General features: G+C 42.7%; 1 protein-coding gene and 1 pseudogene across 2 annotated transcripts; both read right to left on the bottom strand.

The window, feature by feature from the left end:
- Window positions 1-2,515: 2,515 nt before the first annotated feature.
- LOC124685406 lies at window positions 2,516-7,885 on the bottom strand. 2 transcript variants are annotated; one of them, XM_047219748.1, is made up of 5 exons: window positions 7,823-7,885; window positions 6,734-7,584; window positions 4,023-4,139; window positions 3,467-3,900; window positions 2,516-3,337 (listed from the first exon to the last, which is right to left on the bottom strand). In XM_047219748.1, the coding sequence occupies exons 2-5, from the start codon at window positions 7,493-7,495 to the stop codon at window positions 2,698-2,700; spliced, it is 1,953 nt and encodes a 650-aa protein (XP_047075704.1). In that variant the 5' UTR covers window positions 7,496-7,584; window positions 7,823-7,885; the 3' UTR covers window positions 2,516-2,697. The 2 variants fall into 2 exon arrangements, with proteins under 2 accessions (XP_047075704.1, XP_047075703.1); XM_047219747.1 differs by lacking the exon at window positions 7,823-7,885 and having other exon boundaries at window positions 6,734-7,721.
- Window positions 7,886-14,002: 6,117 nt separating this feature from the next.
- Window positions 14,003-17,045, bottom strand: LOC124673913 (annotated as a pseudogene).
- Between the last annotated feature and the right edge of the window lie 8,708 nt (window positions 17,046-25,753).

The following is a 25,753-nucleotide window of genomic DNA, read 5'->3' as shown; positions in this document are numbered from 1 at the left end:
TTCTACATAATTCCAGTTTGGTGGCTCCATATATAGTGGAACACAAGAATATTTTACGCTCGGAATACCCGGAGCAACGTGAAGATTGTATTGATGGAGAACACATGAAGACTTTCGGCGGTTGGTTGCAAACACGTCTCATTAATGGCACTGATGAAGAACATCTATACTTGTTGACCAAGCAACCATCTTCGACTATATCGACTTGTCAAGGGTACGAGATAAATGGGAATACATTTTACACGATCGCCCAAAATAAAAAGAGCACCAACCAAAACAATGGTGTCCGCTTTGATGTAGCAGAGGACAATGGATAGAAGGTCACATATTATGGGTACATAGAGGAGATATAAAAATTTGACTATGGACCTAGTTTCGAGGTCCCTTTGTTCCGGTGCAAATGGTTCGACCTGAAAGACGGGGTACATGTAGACCCGCAGTACAGAATGACTACAGTGGATCTCAAGAATCTAGGGTACGACACCGAACCATTCGTCCTAGCCAGTGGCTCGGGTTTTTTTTATGTGAAGGACATATCTACCAAACCGAAAAAAAGAAAAAGAAAGGCAAGAGGACACATCATACGATGAGCCAAAGCGCCACATAGTTCTTTCAGGAAAAAGAAACATCGTGGGAGTAGAGGACAAGACAAACATGTCAGCAGATTATAATAAGTTTGATGATAATCCACACTTCAAGGTGAAAACTGACCCAAGCATCATGTTAAATAATGAAGATTATCCATGGTTGCGCCGCAATCAGAAGAAAGGAAACACACGAAGAAAACTCAGAAGACTAGATAGGGATGTTGTTGGTGATGTGTAATAATGTATTAAACCTTTCTCCGTGAACATTGTCCGTGCTTCCAAGAGGCTCTTTCCTTCCTGATCGCCACCGGTTTCTTCCCGCCTTTTTTCTTCCAAGAGACTAGATAAGGATCATAACTTCAAAAACTCAATTCGGCACATGGGAGCATATGCTCCCGCCACCGGAAAAACATTTTGAAATGTTAAAAAAATTCGAACAAAAATTTCCGCGCTTATGTATCGATATTCTACATATGAACATCAAGTTTTTCAAAAAAAAAACTTTTTTGATGACTTGTGTGAAAAAGACAAAAAAAAGTCACGTACGCTGCCTTTTTTTGCACCAAAATTTGTTTTTTTACACACGACAGTAAAAAATGTTGGTTTTCCATGGAACCACTTTGTGAATGTGTAGAACTTCGAGATGTATCTATTAAATTTTATGTCTGGACTTTTCAAAATTTTAAAAGTGTATTTAAAATAAAATTTAAAAACCGGGAGCATATGCTCCCGGGTGCCAAAACACCACTCCCTCATAACTTGTGTATCTCAATATGGAAATCACTTTCCCATTTATTTTTGTGTAATGATGTTACTGTATGTAAGATATTAACAATGGAGATGGTTGGCTTGTTTTACTAGTTAAGTACCTTTCAAGGGCTTGTAGGGAAATTTTTCCAAGGCGGAGCTTCCGAAGATATCCTAGGGCGTGAGCACCAACGACATCTTCGAGAAGCTCCACCACGGGAGATTTCTCAACCCTTTCGCCAATGCTGTTAGGTGTATACTAGCAGCTTCCGAACGGGAGTCCTACTAAGTTGGTCCTCCTATTCTACTGGGTTTCTAGAATTTTGAGGTTATTTGTGATGTTGAGTAGTTAATGTCTATAGTACCCCTAAATTTGATATGTGAGCTAGGTAAATGACAATAACATATGTATGATAGTTTAGTGGCATAAAATGAGCTAGAAATAAACAAAAGGGTGCGAAAATGATAAAGAACATGGTGTCCATGTATAATTCAGTACATGAAAAAAAAAGGCTTAGTTGTTACGGAACTACAATAACAATAACTCCCCAAGCTACTAAACTTCCAGCAATGGCCATACATATTACACCCAAGGTATAAGATATGGAATTGACTCCACATGTCTAAGATGCGCTATCCTCATGGAGATATGTGTCTGCCCCACCCTTTCGAAAGTAATGTCTCGTCTTCCGTAAAAGATTTGTAACGTGGTATAGCAGCATAATTTTCTTTTGCAGGCCTGAAGCGGTGAATTATTGTGGACTAGTAGGATTAATTAATTAGCAACAAACGATGGCTTCCTTGGGTCATGTTCTCCAACGCAGCACACGCGAATGCGATAAGAATAGTATTGCATTTTGTAATCGCTATCATCCTCTAGCTGCTAAGGCAACGGAGAGCAACATAAGTACCTGCACCATCTTCGACTGCTCCCACCAATTTGAGTTCCGGCTGCGTCTCTGGGAGACTCACGAGCAGCAGCCACCAACCCTTCCTTGCTCTCAAGTGCCGCGAGCTGTCGCCCTCCGTAGTTCCGTTCCTCAAAAAGTCCGCGCTTCTCTGGATGGGAGTACTGACCACAGGTTGGTAGCACCTGTGCTTGCCCAAGGCCATAGGTCACCAAGCCAAAACCCAACAGCACAAGAAAAGTATTAACCATATCCAACACCATGGACCAAAAAGGTTTGAACCTGAATGCCATTTCATCCAGTAAGCAGTTTAACAGGATAAGCAGTTTAACAGGTATACAACATAGAGACAACATCCTGACTTCTTACAGTTGAGATATAACTTTACCCAAAAGGAAAACATCCAGCACTATTGGCAAATACAGACAGCTCAAGGGCACGTCGCGGAGAGCTAATCATCGATAGACAGGTGCTCCAGCAAAGGAATAGAGAGACGAGACCGGCACGCCAGGTCCATTGGCCCTTGTTGTAGAGACAGGCCGCTGGCTGGTTTCAGCATAAGCATGGTCTGAAGTCTCATAAGGATGACGCGGGGGATCCACAGCACGAGTGACAAGCCGGTCAGAGCGGTAGAGCTCCCCATAAGAACCACGAGCAGCAACACCTCCAGGATGGTACAGATCCTCCGCACGAGCATCGCGAGTGGTGATCTCTCCTGGACGGTAGTGATCTTCCATACGAACACCACGAGAAGCAATCTCACCTGGGCGGTAGAGATCGTCCACACGAGCACCACGGGCATCAACATCTCCTGGACGGTAAGGATCTTCCATGTGAGCACCACGGGCATCAACCTCTCTTGGACGGTAAGGATCCTCCAGGCGAGCACCACGGGCATCAATCTCTCTTGGACGGTAAGGATCCTCCAGACGAGCACCATGAACAGAAATCTCTCCTGAACGGTAAAGATCCTCCAGGCGAGCACCACGAACAGCAACATTACCAGTCCGGTAGAGCTCCTCCAAGCGGTCAGCACGAGCAGACAATTCCCCAGGCTGTGCTATATAATCCCTTGGAGGTGATCTGGCGGCAATGCTGAAATTCAAGAATTTTGTTAGTCAAGAGCACAGCGTAGCTTCAGTATTGACATCATAGTGTTCATAGTAACCACACTGTATTTTACTGTCAGTCTAAATTAGCAAAACACGGCGAATCTGAACTTACCGCTCATGCAATGGATCCACTCGAGAGCGGTAGTAGGAATCATCAGATGAAGGAGCCAAATGGTGGTAATACGCTAGTGGGACATGTCGAGGCTCTGGTATAGAAGGCACATGGCGAGGCTCTGGGGCAAGAGCAATGTGCCGAGACTCCGGTGCAGGAAGTGCTTGCTGATAATATATATGATCACCCTGGACATTAGTCAAAAATTGACCATGTCCGGACTCTGTAGGAAATGGAGCCAAGCGTGGTGCCCTATATGAGTCCTCAGGAGGAGGAACCTGTGCAACCACCTGCTGGCGTCTTTCTTCAACGGGCAATGCATGTCTCCTATCTTCATATTGATGGAGATTCCTTCTTTCCTCATAGCGGTGCCTTTCCTCTGGAGCTGATTGAGGTACATTGATAGGCTTGAATAGGTCCATTAGCCTACGAACCTGCATAAATCGCATAATATGATAAACAACAAGGTAAAAAGGGATTTATGTTTGACACTACCCAATAGTTCTGTTGATTAAACTGTGCATTTTATATACAAAAAAAAACCAAGGGAACTCACTTGTGTAGAGTTGAGCTCAGGGTCAAACTTGCGGCTTGCACTGTAGTTCTCTTTGATGGCATGCTTGAAACTACTCTCAGGAAGAGGAAGGCAATCTTTATCAGTCTTAAATTTCACCTACATCAAACACATAAAATTCGTTTTGAGTACAACAAGAATACCACTCTTCAACACTAACTACTCTGGCATGAGGTACGATTTCATAAAAAGGTCGTGTAGAATCTTCTGCCCACAAATTAGTCCTGGACATTGTAAAAAAAGAAAAGCAGAAAATTGTGTATGCCAATGTCCAGTGTTCAGTGTGCAACTTAAAACTTCACATTATAGGGCTATCTAACACAGGGGTAACATAACCACTCCAACATACAAGATTTCAAACATAAATATATGGTCTCCAAAATCCAAACCTTACTCACTTCAACTTCCAACCACCCATTCGGCCACTTAGAGGACATAGCTAAGTAAATACGAAAACAAACAAATTGACCCTTGAAAGTAAGTACAATTACAATCAAAACTATATCTGAATAAAAGATACAATTATGATAAAGATCATCGACGATTTCACCTATGGAACTTCCTCTCCGTCATGATAGATTGCCCATTGTCAATATCACCACAAACGACAATTTAGGATTACGATCAGAATTCCAGTGCACAATATATGTCACCATTTTAGCATCAGTTCTTTATACGATAACTCATAACCGAAACAAAGTAAATGAAGGACACAGCACAAGAGATGTTAGGTAGAGTCATGCTTTTGTAAAAAAAAATGAGGCAAATATCTTTTGCTAGTTTTCATCCATCAATGGGCAACTTAGAGGACCTAACTTAGCTTCTTTCAGTAGCATATAATAAGTTGGGTTTCATAGATAAACTTGTATAGGAGGAGGGCATGAGCTTGTTAGAGTGCAATTTTCCAATTTGTGAAGATGGCGGGGATGCGCCAAGTACATACTAATTTTACAAGTGCTAACGTTGTAACATGTAAACTCTTTACATGGACAATTGAATAAGCTATGGGGGACTTTGGACAGATCGGGGTCAAGGTCAGGGTAGGATCCTTAGGAGGGTCATTACAAGTTAACATCGATTGCATTTTCAAGTGCATCTTAATCTAACCCATCCATATCTCAACCAACAATTCATGTGAAGAGTCAGCATGCTGCCACCCAAAAAATGGATTCTGTGAATAGAACTGCTTAAGGGCTGACACATGAATATAAACTGTGTGCGCACTCAATCACTCCTCATCACATCAACTAAATTTCATCAATAACCATTTAACATGAGATTATAAGAAAAAACCAATGCATAACTTAACAACCTATCTCATTTCTGGCAGAGTTTTGATAAATATAACTTGTTAGAACACAATTGTTTCAGTCTCTATGTTTCTTCTGAGTCAAAGTATCATGATTCTACTTCTGAAGAAAACTCAAGCATCAAAAGGGGAGGAAATTTATTGATGGATAATATTAAGGAAGAGACTATTTAGTTTGCAGTGAGAATGATTAAACATAGAATAACGTGTCAAGTCATAAGTTGGCCATTTTATATGCTACAGGAATGCATCGCAATTATAATTGAAAGACGGAACTATGATTTGATGATGGTCAACTCAACTCATGATTCACCTAGCTACATTTTCCATAAAAACTTGGATGAAAGCCACATACCAAGGATTCCTCTACACATATGTTATACGTGCACATCGTGTCCGACAAACAGGAGTACTGTTAGTACTCTACTAAAAACGCCTTGGACACACCACTGATATTTTTTTAGGGTTTACAAACAAGGGCGCACATCCTCATTACCGCTGTTTATAAAAGCTTGCCATAAAAATGCAGAAGAGAATTTATGATGTATAATTCCGCTCATTACTATAACCCCTGGTCATGTAGCACTGAATTTTACAAAATTCAAAATGCAATCTGGACCTAAAATAGAGCTCCCCCAGCGTCGAGGAACACGTGCTAGGGTGTATGTGCGACTCATTCAGATCATGACTTCAAAAAAAAAAAAATGGAAGACCTTCCTAAGATAGTGTGACCCAGTAAGACTTTTACTCATGTGTCATGTCTACCATTCATTTCTATATGCTACATGAATGCATCACAATATAACATTATAACTGAAATATGGAACTATGATTTGATGATGGCTAGCCCAAATCATGATTCCTAGCAACATCTGGCACATTAACTTGGGCGAAAGTTACACAACCAAGGAACCCTCCAAATATATATGACACGTGCACTATACGACAAATAGGAGCAGTTTCACTACTCTGCTAATAACGCCTTGGACATACTACTGATACTTTTCTAGGGTTTACAAACTAAGGCGTGCATCCTCCTCTGTTTATAAAAGCTTACCAAAACAAATGCATAACAGAAATTAGGATGTAAATTCCACTCATTACTATAACCCCTGGTCGTGCCCAAGTGCATCTTATAAAATTGAAAATGCAATCTTGACCTAAATAGAATCTATATTCCTACGATGTAGCGTGACCCAGTAAGACCTCCACTCGTGTTCCATGTCTACCATTCATTGCGTAGCAAAGGCAAAGCTATTGGAGTACCTGAGCCACAAATATCCCTTGGGGCAATGTACACGTGCATAAAATGCAAAACAGCTCCCGCCGCTACTATATTCCCCACATAAGGATCTAGTTTTAGATAATGAAAGAACGGGATTACCTGGGCAGGGAATTTTCCATTAAATGCATCTCGGACAAGGTTCACTCCGCCCTTTGATGTCGCATTGTACACTCCGTATAGCAGCCTCAAGTCAAAATCATAAAGGAAAAGCTTTGTCCCTGGTCGGACCTTCTCCACCATCTCTTTCTTGCCCATGGGCATTCCAAACAAGCGGTTGCGGAAGCACTCGGGCTTAGTCTGTGCATTGCACATGAAAATAAGCCCTGCTCCCTTGCTACCACTCCCCACTTCTTTCTTGCTCCGGTCTTCCTTCCTGTCCTCCTTCTTCCCCTGCCCCTGCGCCTCCTCCTCCTTCCCCTTTCCCTTCCAGGCCATAGACCTCTCCTTCTTCCGCTCTCTTTTGGCCCTCTTCCTGCCATCACCACCGCTAGCACCCACCCCATTGCTGGTGCCAGCTGCAGCATCATCCGGCTTCAGCTTCGGCTTTGCAGCCGATGCTTCAGCGGTGTCTGCCTTTGGTGCAAGCGCCTGGGCAGCAGATGATCCTTCCGCTGCCGTGGTTGGCTTCAAGGATGCCACAGGCGAAGCGGTGGGTGGTTTCTGCACGGAAGCAGAGGCAGACCCGTCACCCGCGGAGGCTGCCACAGCAGCTGTTGCTGCAACCTTAGCCTTCCGTTTCCTAAACTTGGAAATCTTGGCGGAACCAGGGCTGGAAGCGCTCGCCTGGGACGGCCTGGCCACACCGCCGGCAGAGGCCGCCTTGGCCTTGGCCTTGGGGGTGCTGTTGGGAGACTTCACCATGCCTGTTCGCAGAGGCGGATCTAGAAGGTGTGCCGGGCGTGCAGCGGCACACCCACAAGTCGTGAAGGTCGGAGGGATTCAATTAATGGCTGGATAAAAGAAAAATCTCATCAGACACTTGCGGACGGGGCAGAGACAGCGGGATCTCGATGCCCCGATGAGGAAGAAAAGAAACGGCGACGGCGGCGACGGCGACGGTGGGAGGCGAGGGTGTTTGGAGCCGGGGGTGGGGCGAGGGATTGGGGCGTCGGCGTCGACGGTACGGTATAGCAGGGTGGCGGGCGTAGGAGCCGGCGGAATCGAACAAGGTGGGTTGCGGCGGCGTACCTTGGATCCGGGAAGACGGCGAGCGGCGACTGAGAGGTGGTGTGGAATCAATCGTAACTGAAGGTGGAGGGCGAGCCGGGGGAAGGGGATGGATTAGTACAAGGTGGGAGATCTTGGTCAGATTATCCTCGTGCCACGGATCGACGGCTCAGATTGAACGATTCAGTACAGGCCTTTAATTCCCCCAACTGCATATATTTTGTAATAAATGTGTGTATTAGTTACAGATATATCTAAAGATATTTATCGCTCAATAAAAAATCACTCTAAATTTTCAAGAAACATTCACGTGAACTAGGGTGTAAGAGTGGCTACCCACCCCACATCCCATTTCTATTTCATTTGGAGAATTCTGGTTGAAGTTTTGAGACAAAAATTGAACTATAAATTCTCATACATAACACAAGTGTGATACAACGTCCTGAACTTGAATATGCCAAATACGAACAAACGGAAAAACACGCGTCGCTTCTTCCGCAACTCGACAAACCGGTGCTAGAAAGTGGGTGTCATAGATTCGGTGAACATTCCCTTAAATAAATACGAACAATTGTCGTTTCTCTTTTGTCTAAGAATCGGAAAGCATGTGACGCGGTTTCCGTTATCTTGGCCTATCATTGCATCTTCAAGAGGAAATGTGTATCTTAGACATGATGTCTCCCTCCATAAACACAATAATTACACTATCAAATGTGCTCTCATTAACGCTCCCTCTTCATTCATAGAAAACCCGCAGACAGACTAGGGTTAGGGTTTGCGGAAACAAGGGTTCACGTCCCTCTGTTGCCTCTTAACCCTAGGCAAAGATTTGCTTCTAATGGTGTTATGATAGTGGTCATTTCAGAGACTAGGAAAAAAGAGAGGAAAATTTAAAGGAAAGGCGATAAAGTACATAGAATATTCACATGATTATTCTTGGATTGTCCAAGTTAAGCAAGCAGAGCTATAAATAAAGTCTATACCTTGTTAGTTCTGCACATACATAAACAATATTAGTTGTACATGTAGCTACCTACATGGATTTGGCTCTCAAATAATATAAACATATTAGCTCAAAACATGCCCCTAAACTTAAGAATGCACCTACACAAACAATATGCACATCCCTTTTGGCTACTTCACACCACAATAGTAGGGAATCGATTATAGCACTTCTCGATAAGGGTTGAGTATCGAACTCACGAGAAGATGTAGGTTTTGGCTAACACACTTGGCAAAGAATTAACAATAAAAGGTGCAAAGATTGGTATGTTGGTTTGTTTGTTGTTTTAATGTAAAATGCAAATAACAATTAATGTAAAAAACTTATTTTAGAGATATCCCAATACTCTATCCAATACAAGCCAAAGTTCTTGTTCTTATATGTAACAACACTCCTGATGGTGGCATGGAATTACTTAGATTTTCACAAGAAGCATGATAAACATCTTGTGAAATTTTATTCTTACTGAACTGAGCCTAAGTTAGGTGCCCATGTGTACACGAGGAACTACATCTCTAATGATTGATCCCAAAGTCACATACATGAGAAAGCAATGGAACCATCGCCTTAAATTTTAGGGTCCCCGATCAACAACCCCCTATTGCAGGCCAAATGATTTACAACATGGTTTTCATCATCTCTAGCCATCCCTCCTCTTTTTCCTACTCTAGGGTGCAGCCATGTGAGCCCATATAGGTGGAGTTACATACATAGTCGACGTTTGTATATTACCATCGTAGGACCATGATAAAGTATAAAAATTGACCAAATGTTTATAGCATGCATGTTACATACAAATCATGGCTAATTCATCGTATGCTCTTAGGAATGTTGGGAACTACTCACAATGGTGGGACATGACAATGATCATGTGCATATGCCTTACAACACAGTTTGGAAATATAACTTCACCAACAAAGAGTAATATATACTGGCATGCAAACATCACTAGAAACCTATCCATGGTTCCGATCTTCCGTAAGATGTGAGGTGCGATGTTGATCATGAAGATGGTGATGATGTTGTTTATGCATGTATCAGTGTCGAAAACAACAACAATTCCCCTTGGCACTACTCATGGGAGAGCAGGATATTCCCTCGTCGTGAGAAGGAGAATACTTTCGGGTCAATCGCTACCTACGAAAAATCTCCTAATTAAATTCTTGCATAGGATTTTTTCGCAAGACGAAGGTGTCGGTAAAAGGGAGGTTGTGAGGAGAGCCACAATGAGAGTGGGATCCACCTCAACACACCTCGCTTGGGGAGGTGCGTTGTGGGCCCCATCTCGGGCCTCGTAGATCCTCTAGTGGGCCTCCAAAGCTAGTAGTCTTCGTTTTCCTGAAATACTTGTGTGGTATTTTACCTCAATTTATTTGGAGTCCAAAAGGTCCTTGTAAAATAATACAAAAGGGTGGATTTATGCATCCCATAATTAAATATAAATGCAAAGGTTTTTGAGAAAAATCATGTAAACCATCTAAAAACTAATAAATAATACATAAATTATCTAAATATCAATATAACTAATGTTATATGGCATAGAATAGATGATACATAATGCATGTATCACTACTAAACAAAATAGTATGTCTCGTCGTACAAAAATTTAAACTCTCTACGCACACAAAGGTAAGAGCATTGGCCTTCATCATAAATGTGTGTTATTATATTTCCATTTAGCGCACATAATAATAAATCAGACCATTGGTTGAGTGTGACATCAATGCTCACTCTTAATCTCCGTTGAAAGCCACAAATGTTTTAACATGCACAATAATTAGACCATATATGAAATGTACCCTCATTAAGGTTCTCTTCATTTCTGCTGAAGGACACAACATGCAACAAGAAAGGTTAGGTTTTGCTAAGATGGAAGGTTCACCCCTTCTACTATCTCCTAGGAACGCTTGACGTTGCTCATGTTGGAACTCCAATAGTGGTGGTTGCAATGATGAAGTACGAAGATAATAGACATTTGAGTGGCATAGCTAGTATGTGGGAAGAGGAAAGTGAGAGCATCCTCCTTCACCATAAAGGTGCATTGTTTTGTTTCCTTTTAGTACACTCAATAAATATTTGACCATAAGTTGAGTGTGAATTTGTTAATGCTCCCTCTACATCTCCAGCGAAGGCCACAATAGAGAGGGTTAGGGTACATCCATACATGTAGGATTTCCATTCTCTCGCACACATCCTAGTCTTAGAGAGATGTTGCTCGTGTTGGTGGTTCGACTGTGGTGATTGTAGTGACAGTTAATACTTCCCTTAACATGCACAATAATTATACCATCTTTAGAGTATCTCTTCGTCTCAAGTTAACGTCACAACGAGTAAGGTTAGGGTTTAACGGAATGGTGGTTCCACACCTCTTCCCCCGCCTCTTAGGTTTATAGGGGTGTTGCTCATGTTGGCGCTCCACTAGTGGTGGTTGCAAGGATGAAGTATGAAGATAATAGACACGCAACTATGCAAGTGGTATAGCTAGTATGCGGTGACGAAGAAACCACGAGTATTCACGTTCATCGGAATGGTGTTTTATTTTGTTTCTTTGTAGCACATAATAAATAATTAGAACATCGGTTGTCTACATCATTAAGGCCTCAACAAAGAAGGGTTAGGGTCTCATCTTCTTCCCCGTAGCATAGGCTTAGAGAAATGTTGCTAGTGTTTGTGGTTCTACAGTGGTGGTTGTAACTTGTAAGGACAAGGATTATTTCCCCTAACACACATACTAGTTAGACCATCTATGGTGTGCACCTTCGTTAACGCCATATATTTATCTTTGGCAAAGGCCACAACAAGGAAGGTTAGGGTTTCCTGGAATAGGGCTGGCACCCCTTCCCCTGTCTTCGGCTTACAAGGGCTTTGCTCATGTTGGTGCTCCGACAATTGTGGCTACAAAGATGAAGTATGAAGACAATAGACATGCAAGTGGATAGAGGGTTTGCATCCCTTCTCATGTCTTCAGCTTACAAGGGCTTTGCTCATGTTGGTGCTCCGACAGCTGAGGTTGCAATGGAGTATGAAGACAATAGACATGCAAGTGACATAGCTAGTCAGTGAAGAGGAAAGTGTTAAGAGGCGATGACAAGTCCGGGGGAGAGGTGTGTGAGTGTGGTCAGGCGGGGATGCTTCCCCAGTTTTCTGCATTTGTTCTCTCCACCGTATATAGCAATAACATCATGTAAATTCGACTCATTACTTATCTAGTCGTTTTAATCGTACAAATGTTGCAATCTTATAGTTGTATAGAAATAGAATAGAGCAACGTGTAATATGCTGTAATCACTCCTTTTGTGCTGCATTCATAAGATCTTCCTTGGTTTAGGCATCAAATTAACATGAAATGCATGGTACTGAGTAACAGCTAAAGCAGTCGAACAATCATAAACGTTGTCCTGTGCATGTGTTGCATTTCTCTATCTCATGATTATATTCACATTGTTCTTGGTCAGACACAGCACAGATATATAGCTCATCTTCCTTGTTTTCCTCCTATTAGTAGTTTAGTACCCTGATTACAAGTCTTCTGACCAAATCCCCAGCCACAAGTGGAGAAACAAAATCTAGACAACGAGATGCCTTTGCACATTCTACATACATATGCTCAGTACCAATTGTCTTCGCCCCAGCTGCCTACACTTGCCTACCACCAAAACTGTGATATTGGATTGTTTGACTTTATCAGAGAAGATAAACAGTGTGCCAGGGCGACAAATCTACAGAAATAAGAACTTAATTTTTTTTACCAAGCTCTTCAATGTCACATGTGAAGCACAAATGGGACTCTACCCGTGCTGGAACAAAGCTAGCAAGTTACATAGTTATGGTTACTAGGCTTAACTAAGCATTATTGCATCTCGCTAAGTATCATCCAACAAATGACACCCTCAACCGGTATTAGAAAATATTATGCCCCGTTGTATTTAGCGTCCAGCAACTCTCATTGTCCGAATGGATGCTGTTGCCGGAGCCAGTAGTAGAAGCGCCGAGATTATGCAGCAGGTAGGTGGTTGAGCATGCAGCTAAACTGGTGCAAAAATGCTGACAAAACTACTAAAAAAGCTAATACAGATCATAGTAAGAGCAACATACAACCACAGTTCGTACAACGTGGTACAATGCCAGATGAATGGTGAACAAGACTATCTATAAAACTGCCACAAAAAGAATCCAGCACGGCATCATCAGGGCAGGAACTATAAACAAATATTTGCATTGCTGTTTGTTCATTGTCAAAATAATCACTGCTCTCCGCTTTCACTGATATGTAGCTATGTACCCTGAATGACCAAGATTCACATGTTCTAGACATCCATGGAGCAAATCATCCATATCCTAAGGTTCTTATGGAATACTTCCACATGAAATGAGAGAAAATATGGCAGGAATCAGTGATTGACAGTTTTTAGAACAGGATGGGATTATAAGAAAGTGAGGAAATATCTCATACTGAGAGTAAATAGAACATAAGCTACTGATATATCTAGTAAAACAGAAAAGATGCTTCAGCCAAAGAGAGATAACTGCACAGTGGATGCATGATATGTTGTATTAAGAGAAAAACATGACAAGTATCATCTGCATTACACCTCTCCCATATTGAGAAAGTGAGGAAATATCCCATACTGAGAGTAAATATAACCTAAGTCACTATTATATCTAGTAAAACAACAGAAAACAGGCTAAGCAAAGAAGAGATAACTGCACAATGAATGCATGATATGTTGTATTAGGAGAAAATCATACCAAGTATCATTTACATTACGCCTCTCCATTTTCTTTGGAGCTAAATTATGTGGTATTACATAATAAGATTTGCTTTACATATAAGATTACATACTGATGCCGGCAATAATCACAAATTATTCAATTTTTTCCTGGAGAAGATAATCAATCAGGTGGAAGAAAAAGGACAGACTCACACTAAATGCCTAGACAGCTACAATTATATCCAAGTTAAATATCCATTCATTATCATGTATGGAAGAATTAGTTAGCATACCTGGGATCCTAGATAGCAGATGACCAGGTGAAAAACCAATGTAGGAGCAGCAATTACATGCTGTACTTTAGAAGGAATTTATGATGAAGTTGGTTGCCATCTATGCAATTCATTTCACCAACATTGCAACATCATGCTCAAAAGACAACCAGTGATATCATGAGTTATTACTTATTACTAGTGAACCAAAATATGAATCATAAAAAGTTAAAAACTATAAAATGTCAACCTGGGTACAACTTTTTTCTTCCTTGTAGTAAATATACAATCAAAGATATGTTTGCTACAGATAGTACACAAAAGCTCATCTATAATTTACTACTATACCACAACTCCACAACAGTACAGTACATAGATACAAAATAACTACTACCATCAACAAGCTATAAAATCTACAAGAACATTTTTTACCACCATAGCGGTATATAACTTCGCTAAAGATACCATATATATAGTACTCGTGTAGGCTCTTTTGCCAATAAAACGAACAACATATTGGTGGCTTCCTGATTATTAGAACATTTCTTCAATTACTTCAGAGACCAAAGTTACATAGTGTCAGGAATTCCATTTCAGTGTCAACATGCTTGGTCCATAGAGCCTTGTACTGGTTGAAAGCAACGTCAAGCCACGGCTTCATATTCCCATTAAAATGTATTACTGCAGCACCACGGATCACCTCAGGGCTGATGCTTGGATTATATCCAAGACCCATTACATGCCATGACTTGTCAAGTGGCTTTGTATTGCCATAGAATGCCATCAGTCCAGCTGGTAGAACGGATGTTGGATCCCAGAGTTCTCCGTCCTCGTTCTGCCATAAGGATATCGGGTCATATTTTGGTAGAACAAAATAATAATACTGGGTCATATATTCAAACATATACATTGTCTTGGAAAGCACAAAGATTTGTATGCTATTGTGATAAAAATAGGGCAAGTTGGGGAGCATTGTTGGCAAAATTGTTTACATGTGTTACATAGGGCAGGATAATGCAGAACTGTTTTTTATTTGTCAGAACAACAACAAGCATAAATTGCACAAGGATATTTACCAACTTAGCTATTGTAGAGGTTGGGCTCAACGATAAAAAAATTAATTGCATGCCACTCAAGTTTCACTTACAACTTTTCTGGGCGATATTGTCATTTTATGTTTCAACTATGTGACAGTTACAAAGTCAAGAGTCAAGGCCACACTACATATAATAAACAGAGACATCAACGGATCAACCATTATAGACAGAAAGCTACCAATAACCGTTCTGACTTTCAACTTCGCAAGCTCACGTATTCTCGCTAGCGACAGAAAAGAAAAGAACTGAAGCGCATTGCTTAGATATTCCCAGAAATAGATCGGTTATAATGTTATCTGAAACATCTCGAACTAAAGTAAGAACGCATCATTAATTTTTTTAGTTGGATATAGATGTGAGCACAGCCATTGAATGTTACGGGGGACCTATACAAACTCAGAAGGTAAGCAAGTGTTGTAAGCTTATAAGCTATTGTTGTTTATATAGTAATATATACTAATTTAAGGAAAACTTGTGTCATGAAATTTCAGAACAAGTTCTATGCTATAAAAGATCACATGGCGCAATTGCAACGGCCAGTCTATTTAATTGCCAAATGCTTATGTATGCTGTCAACGTACGATTACCACATGAGAAAAATGGAATCCTTCCCAAGAGACCACATTTCTTCCGTCCATAACAGTTTAACATGATATGGAATGTTTAGGACTAAAAAGTCTACTATACAGTAAGGCAACTCAGAAAGTGAAGGCTAAACGAAGGTGCCTAAATCACATGATGAGCATAATGAGAGTAACAAGAAGACTTGAGTAGAGCTAGCACCTAAGCTAGTGAAATTGTAACAACTGAAGACATGAGTATGCACCACCATCCACAAGGCATGCACAGTATCCATTAGAACAACAAACGTAGCAATTAACTGAAAATAATGGCTGTTGCAAGTATATTAAACAAAAAAAAAGGTTGTTGCAACTCACCATGTCCATGTACTGATGGAACAACTCGGTGCAGCCATCCCGGCGCCATGCCTGGAGGTCAAATACATTGACCCCATACTCCCATGCGCAGGCAGTGGGATTAAAGCGCTCCCGCACAATGTCCTGCGTGAAGTTGAGATACTTCCTATACCTCCTGAACCCTCCGAAGCACATCTCCACGGCGCCATTCACCTTGCCATCCAAGTCGACATGCCAAAGCCCCGCTAAATCCTTCTGAACGACCACATCGTCTTCCAAGAGCACCACCCTGCCGCAGCGCCGGGAACATGTCCGGGAGGTAGAACCTGAGGTAATCGACCAATGCCACGTCCCGCTTGCCGGTCTCAATCTGCCTGAGCACCGGCGAGAAGGAGGCGTTGAGGAAGGGGAAGTCGGAGTAGGCGATGAGCTGGACGTGCACGCCGAGCGGCGGCGGGCGGCGCGCGAACCAGACGCGGAAGGCGGGTAGGTACATGGGCGCGGTGACGACGTGGAAGACGTGGCGCGAGGGATCGGCGGCGGCGCGCGTGGCGGAGGTGATGACGACGGAGGCGGCGAGGACGTTGTCGGAGAAGATGGCGTAGTGGTAGAGGGCGGGGTCGTGGAAGGCGGGGGACGGGTCGGGGTCGTGGGCGAAGGCGGAGGGCCTGGCGAGGCGGGCCTCGAGGAGGCGCATGGCGAGGCAGTGCAGGGACTTGGGGGTGGAGCCGGCGGCGATGCGGGAGGACATGCGGCCGGCGCGGCGGGAGCGCGCGAGGTGCTCGCCGACGGCGAAGACGGTGTCGGAGAGCTTCTGGATCTTGGCCTGCGTGTCGAAGCCTTCCTTGGAGTCGGCGGCGAGGAGGCGGGCGAACTTGATGCGGTCGCGGGCCTCCTTCTCGAGGGGCCTGCGCGCGTCCTCGGGCAGGGTGTGGTGCGCGGCGAGGCGGGAGGAGAGCGCGGAGAGGTCGGAGGAGAGGGCGGAGAAGGAGAGCGACTGCGCGGCGGACGCCTCCTTGAGCTTGCGCGCGTGTGCGGCGTAGGCGGCGAGCACGGCGGCGTGGTCCGCGGCGTGGCGGCGGATGGCGGCGAGGCGGGACGGCGGGGAGAGCGGGGAGCGGGAGGAGGCGGCGGGGGGCGAGGAGAGGAGGAATGCGAGGGACGCCAGGAGGAGGAGCGTGAGTAGGCCCGCGAACGCGGCGCGGCGCGGCGCGGACGGCCGGAAAGGGCGGCCGCCGGCCATCGGGGTGAGAGTGGCCGGGTCGGGAGTTTGGGGGGAGTGGAGTGGGTAGTGCGCCGCGGATCTGAGCTCGAGTCGAGGTGGAGACGGACGTGTGGGACCCCGGGAATCGTGTGGGCCAACGTGTCAGCGGGTAGCGTTGTCGGTGAGGTTAGATTTGTTTCGTGGTTTAGCTGAAACAGAGTTGCTGGGGTTTAAATACGTTGGGTCCAGTAGCACTGTAGCAGTGCGCAGAGGTACAGGCACCGGGAGAAACGGGAGCCATCGTACTGTTTCAAGGACCTATGTGGCTCGTTAAAACATACTCAAGCGTGGTTTTGTTTAAGAAGCTTGCCGGAGTGGATTAAGATTGACTCGACATGAGACATTCCCGTATCGATTGTTAGTTTTGCTCAGAGGAAATGGTTTAAAATCCCACGAGGAGACACGACAGACAGGAATCCACCACGCCTGCAGGTGGTCAATTGTTCTTATTTTCTATTACTCTTGAATTTGTCTATATTCGCACGTATCTTGAAGTGTTTTAGTGAACCAAGTGATAGCCAGGTAGCAGCGCTGCGGACTCTCTTTTTTTCCCCTTCAGGGCTCTCGACAGTGAACAGTACTCCTCGCCTGGTTCTCCCAGATTTGGGCCGGAAGGCCCCTCTCCCCCTCTTCTCCGGCGACGGCCGGTGTTGAGTTCGGGTGAGGGTCCCTTTTGCCTGTACAGAAGTAGCTAGAGTAGGTTGTTTTTGTCCCTCTGTGGCGTTTGGCTTTATGCCGTCCGGCGTGATGCCTTACGGGAGCCTCGCTGCCGATGTCTTCGAGCCGCATCCGGTGGCGGGTGGTGGTGGTGTGGCTGCTCGTGGTGCTTCAGTGGAAGAAGCCGGAGGCGGGTGGTTGTGCTGCTTCCACAGCTCCCCCAATAAAGTTCTCTGTGTTCCGCTTTGAGGTCTGGTACAACGGCGTGGTTTCGCTCCCTCTGGCCGGCCGTGGAGGTGAGGGAAGGGGGTGGGGCGGTGCGTTGTTTCCTGCAACTCCTTGCGGGTGGTCCGTGTTCCTGCTGCGACATCGAGCTCATCATGCGGAGGCCAAGCTTGCCGACGCGATCTTTCGCCGCAAGGGCGACTCTTCTAGACGCCAAGATGGCTGTCTTTACAACCTCCAGAGCGGAGGCCCTTCTCTGAGTTTCGGCCGGAGCTAGCGCCTAGTTGTCTGCCAAGTGGTTTGTCCCCGGCGGAGGCGAGGTGCCCGACGACGGAAGCTCTTCTGCGGTGGTGAAGACCGGGGATTTGATTGCTTTTCTGGTAGCTCTTCTGAGGTCTTCTGTGTAAAAGTCCAGGATCAGGCTGTAATTTCTGTTTTCTTTCAGTGTCCTGTCAGAAACCCACCAACGATATTTTAACGCAGCTGGTTTGGGGTCCTTCGAGACCCCTCTTTTGTTCAAAAAAAAAAAAAGGTAGCAGCGCTGCTGATAGCTCTCAACACACCGAGTTCAAGTCTCCGTACTGCATTTTCGATATTGTGCGTACAAGTACGGAAGTACCTCTATTAATAACACAATGCTGCTAGTTTCTTCCTAGTATGGCCCCTTATTTTTTTAAATAACTACTATACTAAACCTTAACAGATCTGATTTTTCTGAGATTTTTGGTTAATTTTGTTGCTTAGACCGTTTGCTCACACGTGTGGTTTGGTGCATCCGGTTGATTTCGTGTACACGTATGGGGACGTCCTGCTTTTCCTTTTGGGTTTGCCTCTGTCTCCTTCTTGATTTCTTTCCTTCCTTCCGTGTGTGCCTAACCTTTTTCATGCTGCTATTATGGGTCCGCACTGTCTCTGTCTCTGTTCGACCGGACACATATGTTCCTGCCGTTGTTATGTTGTGAGGCCACGCCATTAGCGGTGGAGCGGTGTTCCGCTGCGTGTCCTCTTCCTAGGTATCGTTCTTAACCCCTGTTTTCCTCTGTCCTCCGTCCGCCTCTTTCCTTTCTTTCTTTTTCTGCTATTGAATTTCTCCTCTTCTTCTTAGCTTGGATTTTTCTGGGATGGTTCGTTCGCCGTGTCATCCTCTGGTTTGGCATGCCGATGGAGGGCCTGCTCATCTTGCTTCTGCCTCTGTTCATGCTCATGGAGGGGTGGTCCATGGGGGGTTGCTCGCTGTTCCTGGCCGCCGGGGTGGTTGGTGTAGCGCCCTACCTTTTAACAAAGGTAGAACACCTGTGTATAGTGATATCTGCGGGATCACTGATAGCACACACATTTCAAAATGTAGTAAACATAGCAATAGTATCAACATTACAACGTAATGATCCGGTACGACAAATAAAGGGAAATACAACTGGCATAGTCCAAATGACTAGCATTCGAATAAAGTTCAAATTGTCTAACACAACGGAAATAGAATAGCATGGAGCCTCCATCATCTTCATGTGCCACAGGCAGACATGTTGGAATGCAGACTCGAGACCCAACCTAGTAATCTTCTTCAGATGAACCTGCACGTTTGAATATGCAGCCCCACGAATGGAGGTCAGTACAATGATGTACTGGCAAATGACACATATTTGGTGGCAATTTTGAAAGACTAACTACATGATATCTGGCAAGTGGAGTCTTGGGCTAATTTGCATAAAACCAATTTTATCGTATATTTTATTTAAAATAAAACATTTTGAAAACTTTGATTGATATTATAAAAAGCCTCATGGTTAAATCCACCATGAGTTTCAAGGGTAAAGAATTCACATGGTTACATCCACCATGAGTTTTAGAAGAAATCACATGGTTACATCCATCATGAGTTTTATAGAGTTGTTTACACAATTTTAATACATTCAGAAAAGGTGATGAGATTCTTCCGTACAATCCCTGTCCAGGAGCTCAAATTGTTCGTAACCGGGGACACAGCTAAGATCTTAGGTTTAACTCTCGAGAGGTTGTGCACTTTCACCTTACGACCCATTCTACCCAGAGAGAAGAATGAGACAAGATCTTTGAGAAGGAGAATTCAATAATACCAGCTAGACCCGTTCCCATTGGCCGTCGCCACATCCGAATGTCTAGCAAACAAGTTGAACCTCACAACTTAATTAATCCTGACAGAGCCCATAATACCATAAGGCTGCACTGGAAGCTATCTAAACATGAACGACTTGTTAATCTCTTTGTTCCTGGGTGGCCAACCACAAGTGAAACTCACAGGCTTAAAACCCCTTACAGGTAGTAAACCCCCACACGATCCCCTGGTTAAATCCACCAAGTGTGCGGTCCAGAGCAACCACTCTACATCTGCGAACTCTCAGGTGATAACCCCCATTTAAGTCCACTGGTTAAATCCACTAGGGCACGTGGTCCTGAGTAGCCGCCCACCATACAACCATTCCACCCAGGTGTTTCATTGAGATTGTTAATTTTCAATTTTCAAACACTTACAACCAAACAATGAAACAGCATTGGCATTTGATGTTGCTAGGCAAACTAAGCATTTCTAACAGTGGGTTCAGGAGTGGCTACACACTACTGGGTTTGCTAGCATAGCATAATATTTTACTTTCAAAAACAAAACCCTACCATGCATACTAATTTAAAATCACTAATGCATAACATAAAATAGGTAGGATTTAAATGTCACTTGCCTTGATCAAAGCAACCAGCACACTCGCAACAATTGCAAGTGTAGCCTTGATCTCCTTCACAATCTAATCAATCAAACAAAAGCAAAATAAACATAATATTCAAGATGAACAATCATAGACATGTATGCATGCATGATATGCACGATTTAACTTCACACAATTAGTTGATGTGAAGATGTTGCAAATGCGGTTCTCTGGTATTTATAATGTTGGTAAAGTTCTCTGGTTGTATTTGTTTTATTAAGATTTCAATTACAACATTATTAGTAACTTAAATAATGCATAGACACCAATTTAAATTAGGTACTATAACCTTTATGTTTTGTAGAAATCTAAACCTAACATCTCTGTATAGGGTACGTTAATACAAGACTATAGCAATTGGAATCATTCAAAAATAGTTTATAGAATTTGAATTATTGTCAGAATAATGATTTGACCATATTTGCAAAAGCAAGTTTGTGCACGTATCAACTTTGGTAAACACTGGTTCCATGATGATCTACATGTTCTAAGGATTCCAGAGACTACAAATTTCTAAATTTTGGACCACTGGATTATTTTACACAATTTTTATAGTGGCAAAGGTAGAATTCTCTGTTTTGAATTATGGTGCAAAAGTTATCACATAACTAGTACTGTATTATGCATGGCTTGATTCTACAGATTAATAGCTTTTTCCAACGGTATAAAGTTTGTAATTTTTGGACTTACGGTTAATTTTATATCGATTTTCTAAGTTGGGACGCCAATCTGGCATTTGAATTTAAATTTGACTAAGGTTTGACTGGATGCTGACTGGGCGTGCTGACTAGGCCGACGCGTGGCGCGTCCTAACTTGCCGGGATTCGGGTCAGGGATCTAAATCTATCCGCCGGATCTAGATCCGATGGTCTACAAAAAAACATTAGAAAGGGGATAAGGGGAGGAGGCTCACCATGGGGGCAGCCGGTGATGGTGACGACGGCGGCGCGGGGCTCAGCCGTCGAGGGTGCCGGCGTTCCGATGGCCCCCGGGCCCGGTGAAGATGACGACGGGGTGCGGCGCCTCGAGGCGAGGCGGATGGTGGCGTCGGCGCAGCCGGGGTCGGCCTCGGGTGGCCGGAGCGTGTGGCCGGAGGTGGCGGCGGGAGGCGCTGTTCCGGCGTGCAATTGAGGCGGCCGGGCGGCGTGAGAGAGAGAGAGAGAGAGAGAGAGAGGAAAAAGGGGGAAAAGAGAGAGGATGGCCGGGCCTTTATCTGTCCTGCTATTATCTCATACTAGCAAAGAAAGGCGCGGCGGCACGCCGCGCCGAGGGGAATTGACTTGTTTATTTTATTGCTTAATAAGAATGTGAGTGGCAAAATGTAGGACATGCAACATGTAGCTGTTTTTTTTTTTGAAAATTAGAAATCAACAATTTAAAACATCAAAAGAACATGAAAAAAATTCTAAATGTAGACAATTATTCAATCTATCAGTGTGCAAAAAATCAGTGTGAGATAATCTATATTCTGGACAGTGCAAAATTAACAGAATTGTAGATCTGAAATATCAACTTTTCAAATCCCAAGATAGTTAGATTTTGTCATTCTGTAGCCTAGAATACTAACTATTTTTCTTTGAGGTTTTGAAGATCTGTAGAATACATCATTGCCTATATCAAGAACTTTTCTCCAGATTTTTTTTTGAAACTTTAAATGGTTGTTTCCGAATTTTGAAGAATACCAGGCTACCGCCACTTGTAGTTTCTGAATAAGAATTGGGGTTGTTTGGTTTTTTGGAGGTCATAGTAGAGTTGGTGTTTTTATTTTTGGGCGGTAGACGGTAGTGGTGATGGCCTTGCTTTGTTATTTATAAGAACTCTCGCCGCGCCCGTAAGATGATATCGATGGTTGCAAGAGAGGCACGTCCGTAAAATGATATCAATGGTTGCAAGGGATTTGTCACAGTATGGATAAGCAATGGTGCCTAGAAGATGTATTTACTTCAGGTTGTAATTTGATGTCCCAAACAGATGTAGTGTTCATGTATCGATGGCTGTAAGGGATTTGTGGCAGTATGGATAAGCAATGGTGCCTGGAAGATGTATTTACTTCAGGTTGTAATTTGATGGCCCGAGTAGATGTAGTGTTCATGTAAGTAGCTCTAAAGACTTGGAATGATTTGTCTCTAGGGGGAAAAAGGCATCGACTGGATAAAATCTTAATTAAGAATTAAACAAAAAGAACAGAGTTGGCCTTCCAATCTGTCAATCTTATTTATGTCAGCCACAACAACACAAAGTCACATCCCCACATATATGGAACATTAAGAGGGACCGTAGATCAACTGTAAAGCTACCACCATTCGCTAGGAAAAATCATCCACAAGTTACCAAGCACACATCAATCGCTGTTGTTACAAAAAAAAACTACGGTACAGCCTTACACTTCAAAGGAAGATTTGTCAAACCCACGGATAGAAAGATCAGCTACAGGTAAGCCTATAGATCAGCCGTAAGAATCACAACAAAAACTTCATTGTAAGGAGCACAACAGCCATCCGTCTCATAGCACATCCTCCCGGGAGACCATAGCGAAAAGATATCACTAATCACCTGGAATTCTTGATGAAATGCATCTTGAAAACAAAGGAAAAACAAATAATAGGAATTGCTGACTTCACAGCATATTTGAATGAAAAAGCATAAGAACACAAACAAACATTCCTGCACGTGTAGGGTGCAGCGAGCATTTCTACATATAGTCCAGTACTTCTAGATATATAATGTTTCTTGTTTCCAAGGTGGGGGTACCATTCTCATCCATTGCATGTATCTTCAGACCTTTTTCTGATCTCACTGTTTCTGTAAGCTACGGATAGTGAAGCTAAGTTATTGGCAGGGAAAATTACAGAGCATTGCGCTAAGTAAGAAGGAACGGAATAATTTTCAGAGAATGGATCATATACTACATCGCTTATAGCAGAAAATATGATCAGAATTACGAAATTAGGTGGAGTGCATTTCCAATGTATCCCACTACACATTATCTATCTCTAGCTTTTATCTTCTCAGTTTGCTGTGACTTGCCCATAGTCAGTATGAATCTCTTGAAAAAATCATTGGTCGGAATGGAAGGATTAGAGGTAATGAAGAGGTGTGGATTGTAGAACAACAAATGGTTGTGGCACCAAGTATTAAATCTACTGAGCACAGTGTTGCATAGATGATACCTTGCCCTCTGAAAAACCGAAGGTCAAACTTTGTCACCCAACTCGGTGACTGATCATCAACTAAAACACAGTAGTATACATAATTTTCCTTCTTCAAGCACTAACCAAAACAAAGAACATCAACTAAACCTCCTGTAATATATACATATTCGCATATTAGGACAGCGTAAACACCAATGATTTCTCCTCCAAAATTGACAGATAATACTAATAATAATAAAACATGCACCCATACAGAAAATGTATGTAACCTTGCACTATTAGACATGATTTCGTGAAATGCAGGAGTAAATCTTAAATTAGAATAGACAAAGTCCAAGCATCATATCGTTTTCTTAATCCTAGAAGATAGATTTAGTAAGTTATACCATGCAGATGAGCTGCTCTTTAGCATTTATTGGACGACGAACATAGAACACTGTATCTTCTCCACAGTTGAAACATCGTTAGTTTCCTATAGAAATTAAAGTTAACTGCTTGGTTGTTGGCTGATTTGTAAATGGAGAAAACAAAAGCTTACTGCAGAGTAATGTGTTGCATAATATTAACAGTGTTTCTGATCTCATTACAGAGTTCGTCAAGCCAGGTAAACTGATACTGCTTCCTTTCTTTCAAATGTAGATATAAACTGATACTACTTACTTTCATTCAAATGTAAATATTACTACACATGACTGAAAGGATGAGATAATTCCTTAGTAGAGCATTTTTGTATGTCAGAGACGAAGGGAGAAGTGTTTCTTGACAACATCGAAAGGGAAAATAATTTACAGATAAGGAGTACACATGTAAAAGCATGATGTGCTAACCTTATAAGATTTTTTTGCTGAAACACCTTATAAGAGATATTCCTTTCTAGTACCTGATTTCTTAGCTGTATAAGTAATGCAAAACAGGGAACAATATGGCAGCCGTTGCATGATCGGAACAGGGGTATGGAAAGAAAAGAAGCGCAGAAAAGAGGTAAGAGGAGGGAATGTAGGAGAAAGTTCACCGAGATGCAACCCCTCTCACGAAGTGCTGTTGGGCTCCTTTTATCCTTCTCATTCATGATTAGCCACATAAATTGGTGATAGTAAAACAGCAAATTAATTAAGCAACGGACTGACATCACCTGAATAGTTTTTTTACCAATATCAAGACAAATGTAGCAATGATAGAAAAGAACTGAGGGAGCATTTACACACAAACATAATAAATAGGCCTAGTTTTGTACTGATGTATTTCTTATCAAGGGCATCAACCTGAAGATCAATAATATCATGAAGATCTAGGTGCTGAGTGACATGAACAACATCACGGTATTAATTTCTAATGATACTAAGTGCACTGTATATTACTTCAAGTCTTACCATCGCATCATTATCTGAATTTTCAATGATATTCATTGGATAACACAAAATAAGAATCCAGAATCTAGCATAGTAACAAAAGCGGCCTCAGTTCTGAATGGCAAGAAAAGAGAGTTATCAAAAGATCGCAAAGCAAGAAAGTACCAATTGGTGATATAAACAACAGTTTTTTTTCTAAATTTTTCACATTTCCCATTGCTAAATAACGAACAGAGGGGTTGATACATTATGAGTTAAAAATGTTCTCAATAGTATTCTAAATTAAATTAGTTTTTCGGGTTGATAACTTTTCACATTTACCATTGATAAATAACGGGCAGAGCGGTTGATAAATTTGGGCGTTAAAAATGCCCCAAAGATATTCTAAATAAAATTAGCTTTTCGAGTCGATAACTTTTGATATTTACCGCCAATAAATAACTAGTAGAATGGTTTGATAAATTGTGAACCAAAAATGTCCCCAAAATATTCTAAATAATATAAGCTTTTTGGTTCTGTAACTTTTCATATTCACCATTGATATATAACAGACAGAGGGTTGATAAATT

Source organism: Lolium rigidum, chromosome 1 (genome assembly GCF_022539505.1).
Source record: "Lolium rigidum isolate FL_2022 chromosome 1, APGP_CSIRO_Lrig_0.1, whole genome shotgun sequence".
Classification (NCBI taxonomy): Eukaryota; Viridiplantae; Streptophyta; class Magnoliopsida; order Poales; family Poaceae; genus Lolium; species Lolium rigidum.
The sequence above is the reverse complement of the archived record's forward strand: the minus strand, read 5'-3'. Positions and strand labels throughout refer to the sequence as shown.